General features: G+C 41.6%; 1 protein-coding gene across 4 annotated transcripts in view; it reads left to right on the forward strand.

The window, feature by feature from the left end:
- The window catches only part of LOC110990465 (G protein-coupled receptor 54-like), a 218,528-nt gene that overhangs the window by 189,959 nt on the left and 7,350 nt on the right, over positions 1-21,219 (forward strand). For all 4 annotated transcript variants that reach the window (XM_087137221.1, XM_087137220.1, XM_087137223.1 and 1 more), the window contains one exon: positions 972-1,107. In XM_087137221.1, coding sequence (XP_086993347.1) covers positions 972-1,107 — 136 coding nt within the window. The remainder of the gene's footprint in view (positions 1-971; positions 1,108-21,219) is intronic.

The raw sequence follows: 21,219 nt of genomic DNA on the forward strand, positions 1-21,219 counted from the left end.
CATCCTGACCTCATCACCCGATTTATGATAGAATTATGAATTTTTAATATTCTCTATTTGTTTTGTACACGTTTTTCAACAGCCATACTTCGTTAGTCTTATAGACCACAAGTGACATTATCTGATGATAACGTCACTGGAATAGGTGACAAGTCTCGTCACAATTAAAGTTCACCATTTCAATCGACTTCTGAAGGGCAACATTTAAATCAGTTTATCCTCTGAAGTGGCACTTTGGACTAAAAGAGCAATGTTTATTTCCTTTCTGGGAAAGAGTTTCCCGAAACAGCTCAGTACGTTTCGTGTCGTTTTTTATCTTTTATGCTACTTTCCAATACCAAAAGACTGACATCTACCTTGTGAACCCTGCTGATTTTACTCTCTCCAGCCATTGGCCCGTTTTCCCACTTGGTTGTGAAAATTGATCAGGGGGTGCCAATCAAATTGAACATTATTTCCGTGTACTGGGGTTCACATTTCAGGGTTGAGATGTAACAGTTGCTTTATCATCTATCGGCAACAGTAGGCCGACAATGATGAAAGAAATAATTCAGTTGAAATTTCTGTTACGATCATCGGCGTTTTCTTTGAAATTAAGCCCAGACTGTTGGTATCAAGATATGTTCAACACTAGAATTTATATGGCCATTTTTCAGCCACCCTTTTCACCACCTATGACCCTTACCATTATCACCTACATAATTACAAAAAGCATTCTGCCAGAGTCACCACCAACATCACCTGTACCATCAACATAATCGCGGTCACTACTAAGCCCGTCATCATGATTATTCCATCACACAATCGTAACTGTTCCACCCTCACGTCCAAAAGAACCATCATTATCATCATTGTATATTGAACATACATAATCACGCCTGTGAATCTATCATAATTATACGTACTCAAGTCGTTTACACTTGTTTTGCTCATGAACTCACGTAAATATACCCTATCATGTTTTATCACAGGTGTCTGTTCAGGCTACATGCACCACACTCGCCGCCATGACGGTCGATAGGTATTACGTCATTATGTGTCCACTGGCTTCGAGGCGCACGCGCACCATATTCAGGGCAGGAATGATCTGCACTTCAATTTGGATATGTGAGTCTCCGATAACGAGCACTTTTTCAATTATCAGTTTTCTTCTTTCTACTGCCTTTCCCCAAGTTGGAACTTTTTCTGTGTGGGGTCATGGTGCAGTCTGGCATGAAACAAGTTTTCTGAAAATGTAGTGAAAGCTCAAGGCTTGCAACATGTTCTGTGTTTGAACCATAGAGGCTGTATTATTTAGCCCTGCGGGCCACCACGGCAATAAATCTACACCGTTACAAATAGACGCACATTTTTAGCTGTTTCGGCATTTATTCTTTCCGAAATAGATATTGTTTTCCTGAAAGTTTTTTTTTCCTTTTTCAGACTATTTCTTCAGCCGATCGAGTTTGGTACCATAATAAATCCCATCGACTTCAATCTTGGTAGACTGTTAAAACATTGTCCAAGGACGGTTCTTTAAGAAATGTGGCGTAATGACATCATCGACTTATTTATTATTAACATTTGAATATTAAATTTTTATGATAGACTTTGTACACAGATTCGAGGCACCATTTTCGTCACCTAGCAATCATTAAAGTTATAATAAGGAACTACCCAAAGGCTAAGAAGATACTCAAATAATGACGTCTTCACGCGATTCATTTTTTAAGTTTCAATGTTTAATTTTTCTCCGTAGGTTCTCATTACGTTTTTTTACTACGCAATATTATCGATCTTAATGAGAGTACTCCTGGTTTTCGGCTGAGGATTACTATGAGAACGAAAGAAAAATCGTATATCGTCTTGTTTGATTCCGAATATACCCAAGAGTCCAAATATTAAATAATATTTCATAATTTTTTTCAACATGAATGCAAATCACTTGACATGACTTTTAAGCTGCAGTTTTTTCCATAGGTTTTGTGCACGTTTTTATGAAGTCAAAGACTTGTGCACTCATACATCTGAATGACTTTGTATTGGGAGCATGGGTAGTCCATCAACCCGTGAGGCGGTCAAAAGAAAATCGTTATGCTGATGTCATCAGGGGTCACGTGACATGAGATTAAAGTTGCAGTTTTCTCCACAGGTTCTGTACATGTTTTAAAACTACGCAGTATTAGTAGTCCTGAAAACTTGGAAAGAGCTGGAATGATGGATTTCTCGTATCTCTCAGTTCTGCTGATCGGAATATTAAGTCTGGATGAGGTTTTGTTCCGTAAATATCTTCCAGCACTAGTTAGTTTCAAGGATGGGAGCATTTGTCTGCATTTTGGGGAATTTAACAATTTATTTCCAAATTCTAGAAGCAAAAAGTGCCTTCTGGATTCACTACTGCCTCCTACATAGTGAATAGCCCATTGGTCGCCGGTCCCGTGGTACCTTCAGAGTACGCGGGAATCATACATGCACTACCAGGTTTACGGTTCATTGCATTACGTGTTGTCGCTGTGGTAAACTGTACATCGCAGAGACCGCTTTTGGTGACTGCTTCGCCGAACATTTGCGCAGTGTGTGGCAACAAACACCAAGTCTCACTGTCGTGCAGCCCTTTTGCGCAGCACTGCATACTTGACGTAAGCGTCTGCATCCTGCAGAAAGCGTCATCAGATGTACAGCATAAGGAACTGGAGCAGTGCGTTATCTTCGAACTTGAAACGCTGCATCCAGGTTGAATGAAGGTGGACTTTTCTGCTTTCATTCAGAACAAAATCTGCTTACCCTGACAAAGGTACCCAGTTACCGAAAGCTCGGTAACAGGATAATCCAGACCACCGATTGTATAATTAAATTTTTGTCAATATCCCGATCACGGTGATGCACAGCCCTTTCGTATTTCTTTGAATAACTCTGATAGTTTTGATACCAAAGAATAACCCTACAGACAAGCTTGTGAATACACACAAATTTCTGAGATAGTACGTTGTTTACTGGGTGAGTTGTGCCAGAACTGACAAACCTACCCACCTCGAACAGAAGCACTCCCTCATCGCTGAAAAAGAGCTGCATTGGTCGGGAGTGTTCATTTTGGTAGCAGCGATGTTTTTATTAGACGTTGATGAACGAGCGTTGAGCAGTTAGTAACAAAGGATCCTCCGTTGCCAAAGGAGATAGCATCCTCTCTTGGTCCAGCTCCAGGCCCATTCCAAAATAGGTCTTATATAATACGTATATTTATACAGCAAGAAGGTCAGTCGGAGACACATAGATTCTCTTCAAAATACAGCGTATATAGTCTGCGTAAGGGTCTAAAAGACTATTTCATGCACATGAGATTTCCATTTCAGATCATCTTGAATAATGATGCCCAGAAGCTTCACTGAATTACCTGATGCAAAGCAGTATATGTGCTTACTTCATGTAAATATCTGTGTTTGGCGGACACAATCCTCTATGGTTTAAATAGACGAATGAGGTTCCCCTGCATATACTCAGGTTAAATTGAAGCATTCTGGCAATTCACTTCTTGGTTCACCACCCACATGCTAACAATAAACAAATGTCAAAATCCATTCCCCAGCCCTAACCAGCCATCACTGCAGCACACAGCAGAGGTCACTTAGTGTTTGGCTATATTGCTGTTGACTGGCGTTTCGGCACTGGAACAGTAGTATGAAATTGATTGCTAGTGGTAAGAGGGGCGGCAAGAGGGTCATACACAGAGGGATCAAATGTGTATCTATCTATCTATCTATCTATCTATCTATCTATCTATCTATCTATCTATCTATCTATCTATCTATCTATCTATCTATCTATCTATCTATCTATCTATCTATCTATCTATCTATCTATCTATCTATCTATCTATCTATCTATATATATATATAAGGGTTGGTAGATGACAGTACAGTCTGAATATATGGTCATCGACTGACGATCACATACAAGCAAATTCTGTGTAGCAATATGCTTTATATTTCCGCTCTGTTTTGAGCAAGGGTTGCAAATCAGTGGGGTTATTCACACCAGCAGCTATTTAGGCCTTCAGCAGTCTCTCCTCTTTATTCTATTGCTGTCCGACTACCACTTCCGTCTTCACCCCATCTTTCTTTCCCGCTATTCACCAGTCCTCAAAAGTATAAGAATGTTTTTCAACGTATCCAAGTCACCTGTTGCAATGACCCCGTGACCCCCGCCAACCTGCCCCGAGACATAGTGATTTTTAGACCTTGATAGGACATTATGAGCGTCACCATACGCTGGTATACAAATGTAAGCCACAGACATATAAATGCATAGGCCGCCAAGTCTATGCGTTTAAGGGTTACAGGGGTTTTTGATAATCTGCGCGGCGCCCGACTAAAATCCAAACTATGGGTAAAGTCGCGCCTCGGTGTAGGTAATTTACCGTATATTTACTTAATTACTGCGATTGCAACAGTTGAAAGATGAGATAGCAGTACCGATGAGCAAAAAGGTGAACGTATTTGGAAACATAATTATGTAACCAAATACAGGAAATATAAGTGCATTGCGCGTAATGCGCACTGAACGCGCTGTCATCCACCGTTCCGCCCATTGTTTGCCCATACTTTGCAAAATCGTGGTTATATATGCAAGGCGGACGGTCTGTGTGTTTATATGTCTGTGGATGTAGGCCTATCTGCCCCGAGTTGAAGTGCTCCCCAAAGCGGCAAAAGAAAGATAGATGGTAGTATATAAATACAGCATGGTTTGAGGGGAAGTAGTGGGAATTACTGATCCCTCGGTGTAGGTCAGCTTGACTACCTCATGACGCTCGCGTCGTTTTTACATTTCCATGTAATAATAGTGGATTGCATATGTTCATAGAAACAGGGCTTCAATAGTCTGGTGCTGACATACGTTTTGGGTCTTTACTGTAATAGTTATGTAACCAACCAAATATCGCACACTGCGAATTCATTTGGTTACGTACGTACTTTCCCACATGTACTTGTAATAGGAATTTCTTCCTTACATATCCCGGGACAAACTGTGTATTGTCGATGCCTAGCCAAGCATACGCAGGTTAGGGCGTGGTGCAGCGCAAAAGGGGTGAGAAGAGTGCTCTTCTCCCTGACCGGAGTCCTGACCGGTGGCTGCGGCCGACAGGAATTTAGTCGTGCAGGACTAGCTTCAGGAGTATCATACTGTTTAACTGCCGATAAGAAGCTCGGAATGTTGTAGATCTTTCCGCTCACTAATTTTCTGGCAGACCCGTCATCCTCTGGTAGCCTTGTTCCCCCCTTTTAGTTTTTACGTCTCCACCTTAGTTTTTACAGTATTTTCAACGAGTTGAAATTTCCACTAGAAATTATCGTCTTTTTTAGACGGTTGTCCAATAATCGGATGCAGTACATGTTCCTCATTCTGTTCTGAGCCTAGTTAGAAATAAATCATTTCGAGAGCGACCAGCAAGAAATATTCCGAGGTTTTTTATTTCCTTTTTCTTCTCACTTAGTCACAGCTATAAGGATACAACTCCAGACAGGTTCCGTAAAGATTACATGATACAGACTATGAAGAAGTGACTAGGTTCACTTGAAAGGGGGCGTGGCTCGAAAGGGGTAACACAACAACTCTATGGCAGCGAATAAATGATGAGCAGGATGGTTTAATGAAGAAAACCGTCTGTGTATGCTACCCAGAAATCAGAGAACAGGGGGGTGCAATTGACCAGGATACCCTAGCAATCTTGGGAAAGCTGTGATTTTGTAAACGGAGGGGTGGAGCTGAAACCAGTGATGAAGCCTTGAAATATATGGAACAGGAAACCGTGGTGTCTGGGGAATAAACAGAAAATAATACTAATAAATTCACTGGAATGTACGTACATGTGCCAACTAGACGACAAAATAAATGTACATGTAACGTTGCAACAATTATCCCCGATAAAGGCTAAAGTTTGTACTCTAAACTCCTCTATTTTATGTACTAACACAAGAGTCACTATATTATCTTATACTATAAACACTAAAGAATATACGGCTGTACTCACCATTGTCGGTAACACACGGTAAGGGCAAATTTAAAAGTATGCTGGTATGAACTGTGTTTGTTGAGCCTGATTTTAGAACGAAATGTATGGTGCAAAAACGAGCAAACTATTGAGGGTGCCCTACAAACTACTACGCAGTCATCCGACTGTGAGGGGCTTTCTCACAGCCGCCCCCACATTTAGGTATTAAATGTGAAACCAAGAAAGTCTGAAGTTAGTGTTCAGTCTCTGGGTGGTCCTCAGAGGGGCAGTTATCCTCGTCCTTGCATTCTGGCAGACGGATCAGGTGGGTGACTGGTCTGGTGTCACAGACTCGGACCTTGACCTCTCTCACACGCCCATCGGTTCCAGAATGTGTCTCACATACCTTCCCCACTGGCCACTGAGCTCTAACCAGCCGGGGGTCGACGACCATGACGACGTCTCCAAAGGTCTCTGGATTCAGTCTGCCACTTTTGCCAACTCTGTAGACTGGGAAGGTAGGATTTGATGAAGTGAGACCAGAACTGGTTGGCAAGCACCTGACTATGTCGTCCCATGGATTCTTTGGAGGTGTAGACGACCTGTGGAAGAGTAGGATCTAGCCACCCTATCAGAAGTATGTTTTGGGTCATCAGATCAACGTCAGCGGCATCTGGAGAGACGTAACCTAACAGTTTTGAGTTGAGAATCCCCTCCACTTCAACTAGGACGGTTCAAAGTACTGGTTCTGTAACCGACTGGTGTCCCAAAGCAGCTCTTAATCCAGCCCTGGCCGACTTCACCTCTCTCTCTCTCAGGAGCCGCCGAATGGGAGCATAAGGCAGGTTAAGCTGGAATCGCATCTTTTGGTTAGAAAGCTGTTTGCTTAGATCTGGAGCCATGGAAGCAAAAGCACTTCGTAGTTCTGCTTCTGCACCCTTGAAGTTGGTCCCACAGTCAGACAGGATTTCATAAGGTTTACCCCTTAAGGAAGTGAAACGGCGAAAGGCCATCAGGAACGCATCTGTGTCTAAGCTCTCCAGCAAATCCAAGTGTATAAGCACGTATCGTCATACACTTGAATATGACTCCCCATTTCTTCTCTGTGCGTCCACCAATCTTAACCGTCATTGGCCCAAAGCAATTAACGCCCGTTCGGAAAAAGGCTGGCTTGAAGAGACGGACACTGGAAGGGGGCAGGTCTGTCATCTTAGGAATTGCTGGTTTACTGCGCCACTTGCAGCAATCGTTGCACTGGTGCTGGTGCTGACGAATTGCCTTTCGGCCTTTCAGGATCCAGAATTTCCGTCACAATTTGGCGAGAACACGTCCAGCCCTAGGATGAAGGAGTCGTTGATCGTAGTCTCGGATCAGAAGCTTGGTGATATGATGCTTAACTTCGTATGGGAGGTCCTCGACTGTCACAATCGCCTCCCCACTCTGATCAGTGTAGAAGTTCCAACATACTCAGGGCTGAGCTGCGCTAATCTGCTCCCAGAATGCAACTGCTTGTTCTGCATCAAAGCATGGACTTACTGTGGGAAGCAGTCTAGTTGTACCTGAAGCAAAAGTTTGGTCTCGATGACTTCTTCCCGCTCGACCAATGTTGAAGGAGATATGTCAGCAGTTGCCGCTGCGTCGTGAAACTCTTTGGCAGCCCCGATGAGATCATTCCAGCTGCAGTATTGTTCTGGGTTTGGCAGCTGGGGCTCTTGCACAGTGTTACTTTCTTCACTTCTCCAGTGACTCCAGCAGGCCCCTGAAATGTCCAATCCAATTTGTTGCATACAGCCACTGGTGCTCCACTGCGGCCGAATTTCCCAGGTTGCTGAGGGGTGATAAGGTCAAAGTAGTCGGAGCCAATCGGGATCAAGGGAGTTGCGTTGCTGATCAGAGGCAGTGGAACTCCACGTAAGTGAGGCCAACGCTTCTGAAGAGCTGTAACTGGATAGGTATATTCTGACAGGCGTAAACTGTCAGCGGTGAAAGCTCCTTTAATGTTGTACTTGGTGTCAGGAGGATCCCTAGTAGACACTTGGAGATTGACCGATTACCCTTCACATTGAAAAGGCAATCTTTGAACTGTTGATAGGAAAATGCAGTCTTTCTTCCCGGTGAGGTTGAGTTGCTGGACTGCATGGTTGAGCACCATTGTTCACATGGAGCCATCGTCAAGTACAGCATATGTCTCGAGTTTACCAGCAGGACTGTGGAGCGACCTTTAAATGGGAACGCAGGGGCCGGTCAAGGTAAGCCATCTAGGTGGTCATTCTGACAGTGTAGATTCTGCTTGCTCCTTGCTAAATTGCGTCATGCAGTACAGTCAAGTGGATCTACTTGCAGGTGTTGTATCGTTTTCTCAGATTGATGTTTGCGCCCACATTTCCATTTCTAGACTTTTCCTTCATCCATTCGATTATTTTCCAGTTATTGAGCGCCTTGAATTCAGCGCAACGATTCAAGTAGTGGTTATGGTTGTTCCAGTGTGGACAGAAGGGTTTACGTTTGTCCTTTGATGGTGACTGTTGTGAAGACAACTTTCCGTTGTCTGTTTTCTGTCATCAGCCATGAAAAAAACGGTAGGCTGATTCCCTTTCTTGCGGGGAAACTTGTCTTTCCTCTCTTGTCTGGGGTTATCTTCTTTGTAGACTGTTGCTGCTTGACCAGCTATCCGCTTTGCCCACGACTGTACTTACAACCAGTGAGCAAGGTGGTTTAGGGTATAGGTTTGGTCAGTGTCTGCTTTCAGAATGCCCCGATTGATGCGGTGTTCAACGAATCTATCACGATATCCTGTTGGTAGTTTGCAGATCAGTCGGTCCACATGGGAACCGCACTTGAGTTTCTCTTTTAGGAAGCGGATCATTCAAACTAGTGACTGGACCGAAAGCGCAAAGTCGTCGAAGGCCACATGGTCTCCAACTTGACAGGAAGCATGTTCATGATCATGCCTATCTCACTCTGGAAAAGCTTGCGTTGTTGACCGTACTTGTCTTTGAGGGCTCGGAGTGCTGCTGGGGTTTTGGGTCATGCATATATGCCTCAGCCAAACTCAGGATATTGCCCCCCAGATGCTCAAGCAGAATTTGATATTTAGACTGTTGGTGAGGTGCGGATGAACATTAACAAGATTGTCCAGGGCCATAATTAGGAGTGCAAAGTCACGTTCTTTGCCGGTGGTGAAGTGTGATAGGGTTGGACGATGCAGGCCAAAGGATAAGGTAATCGATAGCTCCGTCATGTTTGGCATGACTGGTGAAGCTAGGTGCGATGTCAGGGTGGGGAATGGCTTCCCAACTACTGGTGGCACACTGGGGATTGGTGGTGCAGGGTTCAGAGCTGTACCTGGCGAAGGAGACATGCCACCCAGAGGAAAAGGGGCTACGGCTGGTGTAGCTGGTAACTGAGATTCAGGTCTTGCAGCACGTTGAGGTGAAAAGGTCACAGATGTGGTAGCTACAGAACTGGTAAATGTCATTAGGTGACTTTCACTGCATGTGGCATGTGACTCGGCATGGGCCTCGTTGGGTGTGGATTGTTCCCTTTCTTCTGGGGACACAGTGTAGACCTATGGTTGAGGTGTGTGTGATTGAGGCAAGGTGTCAACCTGATTGCTGTGGATTTTCACTGGTCATGCCCGTAATAAGCTGGGCTTTCTGTAGCTCGTGCTCAGCCTCTCTCAGTCGTCTTCTGGAAAGTTGTGTATTCAGCTGTTCTCGCCGGCGCTGGGCCCCTCTTTCAATTTTATCTGATCGTCTTATGACTGCAAGTGCCTCTTCTTCAGCAGCTTTCCATGCCTCATATGCGGCATCATCAAGTCTCCTCAACTCATCATCAGCCTGAGGTTGGCTCTCTTCCTCAAGCTGACGTTTCATCTCCTCCAGATGTCGTCTTTTCTTCTGTTCTTGCAGCCTGGCTTCCTGAGCACTGCTCAGTGTAATTGGCAAATGGTGACTTGGCGCTATAGAGACTTTATCTGAGCATGAATCAAATTTGTATTCATTTTCATCAACTCTGAACTTGGACTGGGTATTGTAGCCGACAACAAAGTCATGAAGATGCTCCAGAATCCTTCATTCCCTTATGGGATGTGTAGATGCCGCGTCTGGCAGTTCTTTCTTTCCTCGCTCTAGGTCATCCATGAGTCGCTGTGTGAGTATCGGGTTCGAAAGACCATGAGAAGAATTGACAAAGTTCACTTGAAAAGGGAGGCGTGGCTCGAAAGGGGGAGGACCAACAACTCTATCGCAGCGATTAAACTGATGAAAATGTTGGTTTAATGAAGAAAACCGTCTGTGTATGATACCCAGATAATCAGAGAACAGGGGGTGGTGACTTGCAATAGACCAGGTTACCCTAGCAATCTTGGGGAAACTGTGATTTTGTAAACGGAGGGGTGGAGCTGAAACCAGTGATGAAGTCTTGGAAATATATGGAACAGGAAACCATGGTGTCTGGGGAATAAACAGAAAAATAACACTGATAAATTTACTGGAATGTACGTACCCTTGCCAACTAAACGACAACATAAATGTATTTGTAACTTTGCAACAATTATATCCAATTAAGGCTAAAGTTTGTACACTAAACTCCTCTATTTTATATACTAACACAAGAATCGTTAGATGATCTTATACTATAAACTCTAAAGAATATACAGCTGTACTCACAATTGTCAGTTAAACGCATGGTAAGGGCAAATTTGGAGGTATGCTGGTTGAAACTGTGTTTGGTAAATCTGATTTAAGAACGGAATGTATGGTGCGAAAAAGAGCAAACCCGTTGAGGGCGCCTTACCAACTACTGCGCAGTCATCCAACACTGAGGGACTTTCTCACACTGACTACATATTTACGCGGCGGGTTAGAGAGGGTTTTTTATGCTACCAGAAAAACTACTGCAAGGTAGCGGTATAGATACTCACCGCTATGACGTCACCTGGTTGCGTATGATTTCTGCTTCCCAGACGCGAGGTGGAATGGGCCAATGACGCGCTTCAATTTGCTCATGAATATTTATGTGATGTAGTTTTAAATGTGTTTTAACTTTTCTGAAACACTGTAAAGAGGATCATTATCAATGCCCAAACACAAAATCTTACAAACCTTATGTACATACCATTGGAGACGTGGTCGTCTTTCAAACAGTTTTTGAGTAACAGCATCTTACCTAGTTTTGTTACTATCACAACAAGTACATTGTCATTTCTATCTTTTTTCAGCTAAAACAACAATAAAAAATTCAAATGAAGTTTTAACCACAAGTGAGCCTGGAAAAATCCAAGTCACCGATGGGTCTTCCTATACTGATGCTCCCCGTACCGATTCATATGTACGCCATCCAAATTGCATCTTGGGTGTTTCAACCCTCTATGGCTTAAGAGCCACCAGCCATCCTCTACGAATGTACCCTCTACAATTAACATGTTTAACTCCGACTAGTGTCTCCAGGTCAACCTGATGGCGTCGCATGCCCCCGGTACGAGGCAGTATTGGCAAGAAAGTAATTATTTCTGGTTTTATACCATTTCTTGCTCAACAAACTTTTGATGTACAACTCTCGCACAACTCTCTGGGAGCAAAAGTCATTGGTCCTAAGGTGATTGATTAATCTCTTGGATTAATCCTCCAAAGGCGTTCATAATACAAATTACCATTTGCTTTGATCCGGAAAGGGGACAAGCGACCTTCCCCAAAACAGTGAACGGACACCATGATGTGGTCAAATTCAAATTCGAACACAAATCGCTTTTGTTGCCGAGTCGTTGCACAAAGCTAAGTCCAAACAAAACAAAGGTCATCTTATACAACGTATTAAAAGAAAAAAATTATCTACCTATCTCTTAATTAATTAAACACTATTTAAACCAGCTGTTAACTACTTCGTTTAGTATAGTACATGTACGCATCATTAATTTCTTCCTGCGTCAAGTTCATTTTCCTGGGGAACTAGACGCCCCACGACTTTCCAAAGACCCGATCCTGACGACTTGATCGGTAGCCTTGTTTCTAGTAAAGGCAAAAAAACAAAATTAACAATCTCGCAAATAATTATAAACGGTACCAAAGACCTGTGTTGGGCTTTCCTACTGAAAACTGTATTCCCCAAGTCTTTTCAACCAGGAAATGCCTTAACCGTCGTAATTCACCCAAACTACAACTTTATTGCTTAAAAGCAGATGATATGGATTGGTATGGTATGGTGTTTCGCTGGGATCATGTCCCGAACCTTTCCTAGGCAGTGGGAAGGGATCCTCCTATAAGGCGGGTTTATGGGAACCTCGTCCCTTTTGCGAATTTAATGCAACACCTTATCACAAGCCCCTAAATAAAATTGATTCTTAGGAGAACACTGAGCTAAGTGTATCAAGCGAAAACCATCATCCTTATCCTCTCCTTTCAAGAGACAGGAACCCAAATCCAGCCCCGGCGGCAACATATAGTGAGAACCATCACCGAAAACCTAGGTCACCTGATCTGGTGTTTTATCTTTTCACCATCTTCTTTTCCCACAGGGATTTTGAAATCCGTATCGGTTGCGCTTTGCAAAAGTACCTAGTTAACGGCAACGTGTATCCCATCCGATTTCTCCACGAGCTCCAGATCTACCATCGGTGCAACAGTAGTTACAATTGCCAGCTTTGAGTTTGTTACCATTTTCATGCAAGCATCTGCAACAAGGACGTGTACCACTTTTCCTTCTGTAATCTCACGTGTCATACACTCTACAGGACTCCCTCAATCCCGCATTACTGTCGTAATCACCATTCAAAGAATCAACGACTGCGATCTCACCCTCAAATCCATCGGGTGGTGCGGGCGCGCGTATGTTGCCAACACAGGGGACCTCTATGTACCTTCAATAGGATTGACTCGCCGCCTGCGCTCGATACATGGATATCATACCCAATTAAATCAACTCCATTAATTTTGCCCTCAAGATTTCTCTTATAAAACAAAGAGATAAACAAGAAAGCTTCGGCCCCACTGTCCAACAAACACTTTGTAGAGACACTTGCCTGTATAATACAAGCCTCAGAGCTTTTCCCCTGTAGCAAATTAATGCTACAGAACAACCGGAACATTATCAATAAAAATGAATAATTAACACAAATAATTATTTTATTATTATATTAATAACTCGCAGTTTGCAGTCAGCACGAATGTGCCCTAGCTGTCCATGGCATTCCTACCTCCATGGGCCACCAACAATAAAAACACTGAAACTAAGGCCGACCATTTGACGCAGGGGCGGGCTGAGTACCACTGTCCCACCCATTTCTGGAATTATCCTTGTACACGCAAGGCCGAAGCAAGTAGAAGCAAGGCCGTGATTTTTAGCAGCCTTTGGCTACACTGCCGAAGCAGCAATTGTTTTCGTTCTCTGGTTTGCGATGGTGAAGTATATAGGTCACTTTTCAAGAGACCCTTCAAAATACCTTCTTTTACAGTTCTAACAATGAAAAATTTCACTGACGGTTTGTTGTAGTTTTTTTGAGAAAACAGAGAGATTAAGAAGGCGATAAATGCGTGATTGCGCAATACCTATTTATACACGACGATGCACCTGGTGGGAGGATATACGTTAGGGTGATTTTTACTAAGTAAAAACATGACCCGCGACAGAAGACCGGATTTTTTGACGTTAAGAACTTCTCCAAAGTACACAAGTTGGTATTAATGGGGTTAAGAGAGACATCATGATTAAGAGAAAAATCCGATGTTTTACATTCTTTTTTGTAAATCTCCTGAACAAAACATTTTTTTTTCAAAATTCGGTTGCTTTACCTCCAGCATGTCTATTAGATATCCATAAGTTGGAAAATCTTGTGACGTCATGGTGACGTCACCATAATGTACGATTTCCAATTCTACACGTTGGGCAATGTCTGATCGTTATGACATTCACTCATTTTGTTAACAGTCCGTCCCGGAAGTGACGCTATCATGACCTGATAGATTTTTTATCAGTTTTTCACGATTTACAGGCCTATGTATACGAATTTGCATGCATACTACTATCTTCCTGTCATAATTTCTGGAACTAAATCAAGTCCAATTACTTCCAAATTCTCCAGAAAAACCGTAAATTTCAATTCACCAATTTCTGATACTCGTGCAGATTAGCACGATTTGTATTTAAGAGCCAGATATGAAGTAGTAGCGCTATTCACAAGTAAGATCATTTGATATAATTTGTATGCAGTGACCTTTGCCCTGGTGCATACTACCATGGATCTATTATATTGTTTAATTGCTCCATGATACTACATAAGTAGACACACTTGCTGCTACTACCATGGCACAAGTGCCCTGTGTCCCGCAGCGGTCCGAGAAAAAAGCAAGGACTGGTCCGATGACTGGGACTGTGGGAATCACCCTTTGTAAAAGATTAGTCTTCTTGGAATTAAATAGCAAACAAAATATACAAATGATGCTTACATCACAACCGCATTCCTCTAGTTCTTCTTGTTTTCCAATCTGCTCTTGCTGTTGTTTCATGTATTTATTAACTCCTGCTGTTGCTGGAGCACTTTCACTGGAGTGATTTATTTATTATCATTGTTAAATATGCATTATAAAGTACTAAAATCCATTTGATTGCTTACTTTAAATACACTAACACTTGATGCATCCATAATTACACACAAAAGTATAAATAAGTAAAATCTTCTAATTAACGATAATAGTAATAAAAAGCAAATATTAAATGGTTAAAATTTCCGGTAAGGCCTGTCCTTGTTGTATACCTAATTGTTGCTGCAGACTTAAAAATTTCCAATAAGATACCATACAGCTGTGTTAAAAAAGAAAGTTGCATCCTCTTTGTTCGCCCCCAAGCGATCTGTTTATGTGTTTCCCTATCTGAAAAAGTGCATTTTCAAGATGAGAATCATCTGCAGCTATTGCACTAGCTCGCTGAAGAGTTCGCTGGCTATAGATCTCTTCGATTGGATTCATTCCAACACCGATTATCCTGAAAGCAGTAGCAACTACATGAGCCAGTTTTCAGCTGTTTCGGCAGTCGGCCAAAACAGCTCTTGTGGGCTTTTTCGCAACTTTGCGAAAAAGGCATTCTTTTTGTTCTGTTTTTTCTTGCTTTTTCGCAATTTTGCGAAAAAGGCATTCTTTTTTTTTAGCTGGTTCGGCAGTTCAGCCGAACCAGGTATTGTAATCGTTCTGGGTTTTTTTTAGCTGGTTCGGCAGTTCAGCCGAACCAGGTATTGTAATCGTTCTGTTTTTTCCTTTTTTTTTCTTCATCTTCAGCCAAGTTCTTCTACCCCTACACTTCGGCACCTAGGAAAATCGGAACAATTTCAAACTTGGAGGATAGTTGTGTGATCATCCAAGGACGGTCCTAGAAGAAATTCACAGTGATAACTTCAGTAGTTTATTTATTATTGATTTTTTAAGAATTAATTTTTCCCCCATAGACTTTGTACACAGATTGCACACAGTTTTCGGACTGTCCTATATCAGGCTATGAGGGCGCTATTGCAGAATTATGGTCACACCTGCCTGGGCTTTCAGTTGTCAAAAAACTGTCCCATATTGATCCATTGACTTTGTACACGTGTTTGAGCGACAATTTTGTAACTTTGCAGATTTTGATCGTTCCCAAAGTGATAGCCAACGAAGACCCCGATGCAAGATTTATTGCAAAGGGATGACGTCATGATGACATCATCACCTAATTTTATATTCATTTTTGAATATTTAATTTTTCCCCATAGGTTTTGTACACGTTTTTCTACTTAACACAAGTGAACAAGTAGTCTTTAACTTCGGTGCAAGATTACTATAAGAACAAAGGGGAAATCGGGTACTTTACGCTCTGTTATTTTATTTGAAATATGCCTAAGAGACCGAATATGAAGTGATATTTCATAAAAATTGTTCAGTTTAAGCGCAAATCACGTGACACGAACTTAAAAGAGCAGTGTTTCTCCAAATGGGTTTTTTTGCCCATTAACTTTATACACGTTTCCAAGGCACAATTTTGAACCCTTTCGGATATTTGATCGTTTTCAAAGTGACAGCCAACAAAGACCTTGATAGAGAAATTATTGTAAATAAATGACGTCATGATGACGTCGTCATGTGATTTACTCTTGTTTTTTCAATATTTATTTCAGCCCCTTGACTTTGTACACGTTTTCAAGCCAGCATTTGGGTTAGTTTGAGAGCTTTGATCAACAATACTTATCTTGTTGGTAAAACAGTCCCGAAACAGCTCTGTGTTTGTACTTGTTTACAAACACTTCTCTCTAGTTTTTTGGGTTTTTTTTGTTTTTTGTTTTTGTTTTTTTTTTTTGCTGCTTCTTCTTCTTCCTTTTTCTTCTGCTCAAAAGCCCGTTTGTTTTGTACACGTTTTTTCTACCGGTCACTTTAGTGCTTTTGCAACTTTGGATCATTATCCAACTTAAACCAATGACGAACCCTTATGCATAGATGGTCCTAGAAACATTACGTCATGATGACGTCATCAAGTAATTTATTTTCGATTTTTATAGATTTATTTCGGCCCATTCACTTTGTACACGTTTTTGAGGCACTATTTTCGTACCTTAGTAATCGTTGATCGCCGTCAACCTTGCAGAAAGTACTAACTATAAACTAAAAAAACTAACTAAAAAAACCAAGTGATTTATCATTATATTTTGAATATTTAAATATCCCGTTAAATTTATAAAATCCATATAAAATCGGCCCTGGCCTCCCCCAAAATTCTGTTTGCAGCAAGTGCTAGGATAAAAGGTGGTCTTCATATGCTACTGTGTGTGTGTGGACGCCCAATATCTGCCTGCAATATAGACGGCGCACATTGCGTAGGGCATTTACTCGGGACTTGGCAAAATGCCGACCACGTGCTGCCGAGAGCAGATCGCATTGCATGGAATGCCAAAGGGACAATTGTTCAGATGTCTATAATCTGCGCCTTTTCCGCGATAAGTGTCATGTTTTGTATCGTAAACTGTATTGTACGTCTTATTGGGTTGAAACCTTGCAGGCAGGTTAGAAAGGGGAGGCTTACAAACGGAAATTGACCTCAAGTGATGGCAATTCCATCAGCAGACGAGTCACGTGACATTAAATGGTGCCTCATTTAAAGTACTATATCTCCTGAGGTACATATTCAAATTGGTTCAAATCATGCAGATATCTTGAAAAGGGAGTGCTTTAGAGGAATTTTGACCTCATGTGATGATGGCTTCATCAGGAGACAAGTCACGTGACATTAAACCTGCACTCTTTAAGACCCGATATCTTCTGAAGTACATGTCTTATCGGCTTCAAATCTTGCAGATATCTTGAAAAGGGATTGCTGTAGAAAAATACTGACCTCATGTGATGATGACTTCATCATGAGACAAGTCACGTGACATTAAATGTGCCCTCTTTAGAGCCCTGTATCTCGTGAAGTACATGTTCTATCAGGTTGAATCTTTGCAGATAGAGAGGTGTTACATATGAAAAATTACTTGATGTGATGATCCCTTAGTTGTTCAAATGTAAAAAAGAATGCTAAAAAGCCCTCTTTTCTGTTGGCAAACAAACAGATAACCTCTCGTTTCTTTTTTTCCTTTTTGTTTTTTTAGCTGTTTCGGGCACAGGCCGAAACAGTGACGTTAAATGCGCACTGTTTTGGAACTATATCTCCTGAAGTGGATGTCTGATCGGATTCAAATCTTGCAGATATCTTGAAAATGGCGTGCTTTAGAGGAACGTTCGCTTTATGTGATGATGACATCATCAAAAGACAAGTCATGCAACATTAAATGTGCACTCGAAGAATTTATTAATAATTTTTTTCAAATTGAATTTCTACAGAGATATATAGCCAGTATAGCTAATATTTTGGCAACTGAGCTGTATTCCGTGAAACTGTAATATTATCATATCAAATCTATTTTGTAAACATTCTTCTTTCCTATTACGATTTGATTAAAACAGCAAACTCCGAAACAGCCTGTGTTTGTTGATAAACAACACCTCTAGTTTTGTTTTGTTTTGTTTTGTTTTGGTTTGGTTTGGTTTGGTTTGGTTTGGTTTGGTTTGGTTTGGTTTGGTTTGGTTTGGTTTGGTTTGGTTTGGTTTCGGCCAATTTCATGTTACCATACCAGATGGTAATAGACAATAACGCTTTCAATCACAATGGCATTAATTATCTCCAAACTTCTTGCTAAGCCTTCCTGACACAATACTTTACATGTTCATCCCGTCCAAAAGAATTTGAATTAAAAACATCAAGAAATTTGAACACTAACGTCCTTTCCACCTCTTACCCACTGATACAAAAAGGCAAGACATCATGATTCCTAGACCTGAAATATATAATCACTTCCTCTGTCTTGGCCGCATTTAGCTCAAGATTTTTCTGAACACCATTAAACCAGTTTGTCGACTTGCTCACGGTAATGACGTCCATCACTCGCACAATTATCCTCCAAACGTTGCATCGTCGGCAAACACCCGCAGCGCTCCAGTATTGAGAAACGATGGCTTTGAGCATTTCTCACCAACACGGACAACTTGTGATCGATTAGTTAAAAACTAAAAACCCAACTGCAAACATCGGAATCTACTCCTATCTGTATAAGCTCATAAATAAGTGAAGATGGTAAATGAGTATTAAAAGCTGAGCTAAAATCAAGAAACAGTAATCTGGCATAAGTAGAAATTCTGAGTTCCAAATGCTGAAGCACACAATGAATGGTGAGAATAACTACATTTTCGCTCGATAGGTGGACTGATACGGGTCGAGACGCTTGGGAGTGGCTGATTTCAAATAGCTAAGAACCAATCTTTCAAATGACTTCATCAAATTAGACGGCAAGGCCACAGGTCTATTATCATTTGTACATGCAATTGCAAATCGTTTTGGAATCGGTATACAATTTCTGACTTTTTCAGAATGTTCGGGACAACAAAGATCTGTAAAGCCAGTTGCAAAGAAGTGTTGCAATAATGCACAACTCGCCCAATGCATATTCAGTGGACTTGAATACTTGTCTGATATCCGATTCACTGATAACCAAGGACTGTGTCTCTGTCTGTGGAATGTCAGGGGTCGACTCTGGTTCATGACGATTTTAATGAGCAAAAATCTCATTCAAATGCTCTGAACATCTACCATCGCCTGTAATTGCCGTTATTTTGTTTTGTATGGAATTACCTTCCACGTGCTATTCCCCATCTCTAATTACTTTTTGTACCGACTTTTTGCGGCTCTGACGGCTTTACGCACTTGGTATTTAAAGTTCTTTTATGCTCCCTCATCCTGCTGCTGCCATGCTTTTTTGCTTAGCCATTAGTTTGGCTCCGATTTCATCTCTAAATCATGGCTTATCGTTACTGTAAGTTTCAACTATTTTCCTGGGGATAAATATTTCCACGCAGAATGTTATACGATCAATGACAACCGCAGCACTATTATAGATGTCCCAAGGATCGCAAAGCACGTCCCAGTCAGTACATGCAAAACATCCTTGTAGCTTACATACAGCTGCCTCATTCCACTTTGCGATAGTTTTAGTTATTGGTCTGATTTTCTTCAACGACTATCTGTAAGCTGGAACAAAGTGAATCGTATAATGGTCCGACTCTCCAAGGGGAGTCCAAGGGCTTTGTAAGCATCCTTAATAGTGATGTCGCCGTGATCGATTGTCTTTTCCTTGCGAGTAGAGCACTTAACATGTTGGTAGAAGTTTGGCAGACTAGTCTTATGATTCGCATGGTTGAAGTCTCCTCAAACAATCACACAGGCACCCGGATTCGCGTTCTCGAGGGACGTCACAATGGTAGCAAACTGTGATACAGCAACCCTTGCATCGGCATGGTTGTTTTCGTCTAAATGTGTCCTATTTTTACATGGACATTTTGTGGAGGATCCCATTCAGTTAATGTTTCATTTACAAGAACGATACCATGGCAGGCCAAAGCAGTGCATGTAGCGCAATGCATCGCATCGACAAGGCCACATCCTTGCAATGTACAATAATATGGAAGATTTGATTTAGTAGGTATGAAAAACCTTTTTACATAAGATCAAATCATAGAATGACAGAGAAACAGCAGCACGGCGGTTGCATTTCATATTTAATTTAAAATACTATTTTCAAGTGATTGCAAAATGTTTTGAGGTCGTGTACAAAAAGTATGGACGCCACACGAATAGACATTTTATGATGAAATCGGGTGTTTTTTGTTAACAAGAGTTGGACGATGTCGACTTCTGGTTAGATGACACCACGTGTTTTTTACTGGATGTAACGATGTAGCATCATTATTGGTGCAAGATACCATGTCTAATGTGTATGAATTGAGGTAGTCAGGCAAACGGTGAAACTGATCATCTCAAAATTCTTCGAGTATCGAGTCTGTATCATCACGTATCGAGTTTTGTCTGCATGTTCGTATTACATCCTTTGCACTCTATGACGCATATTCTGCTGTCCGCTATCCTTTATTTCAGACGGTTTTCTGTGGGGATATTTTGAGGCTAACTTTTCGGTTTTCCTCATTAGCACCCTCCAAAAATACCATGGCATTACACAGCCCGATATAAAAAATACAGAGGATCGGTGAAGCCTTTGCAAAATAATGTTTGGCGTAAGTGTACACAATCTACCATGACCAATTGAGGCAAAGTTTAAAAATGGTATCTGCCGTATGGAAATAATGTACGTTGCGCTGGACGCGTTGCAGAAATCCTGACGGTACATTTTAGTCGATTTTCCCGCGAAATGGAAAACATCTCTCGGCTGGCTGAATGTATTTGTTTGGTTTATTCAGGTTTAGATAAAGAAAGAAAATTTAATATGATTTTTATGTACTGGAATTTCAAGGCTTAATCTTGTTTAAGTTGACCGGGCTTAACTGTAACCTTTTGAGGCTCACTTTTACGTGGAATAAACAACGATTCTACGGTGTTCATTTTTTTGCAGAAAGCCGCCAGTTTAAATACCGAACGTCTCGTTATTAAATTACCTTTCCTGTAATTGTAGAATTTATGTGATTGACTCTCCGAGCAGACTCCGCCCCCTAAAACATACCCTTCATCCATGTGGCAATTGTAGTCTCCAGGTCAGTTCCCAGTTATGCCTGAACCTAAACGACTGTGTTATGGTTGCGAAGGTCCCCTCTAACTAGATTCCATTATTCCGTTGTGAAGTAGTATCAGGTCACAACCCAAACAGCCGGACCAGTCAGCATGTCTGTAAACGAATCAGCAGCCACGCACCCAAAATCACA

The sequence above is a fragment of the Acanthaster planci genome, linkage group LG05 (assembly GCF_054643075.1).
Source record: "Acanthaster planci isolate LZ-2023a linkage group LG05, COTS_SCS, whole genome shotgun sequence".
In the NCBI taxonomy this organism is placed as follows: domain Eukaryota; kingdom Metazoa; phylum Echinodermata; class Asteroidea; order Valvatida; family Acanthasteridae; genus Acanthaster; species Acanthaster planci.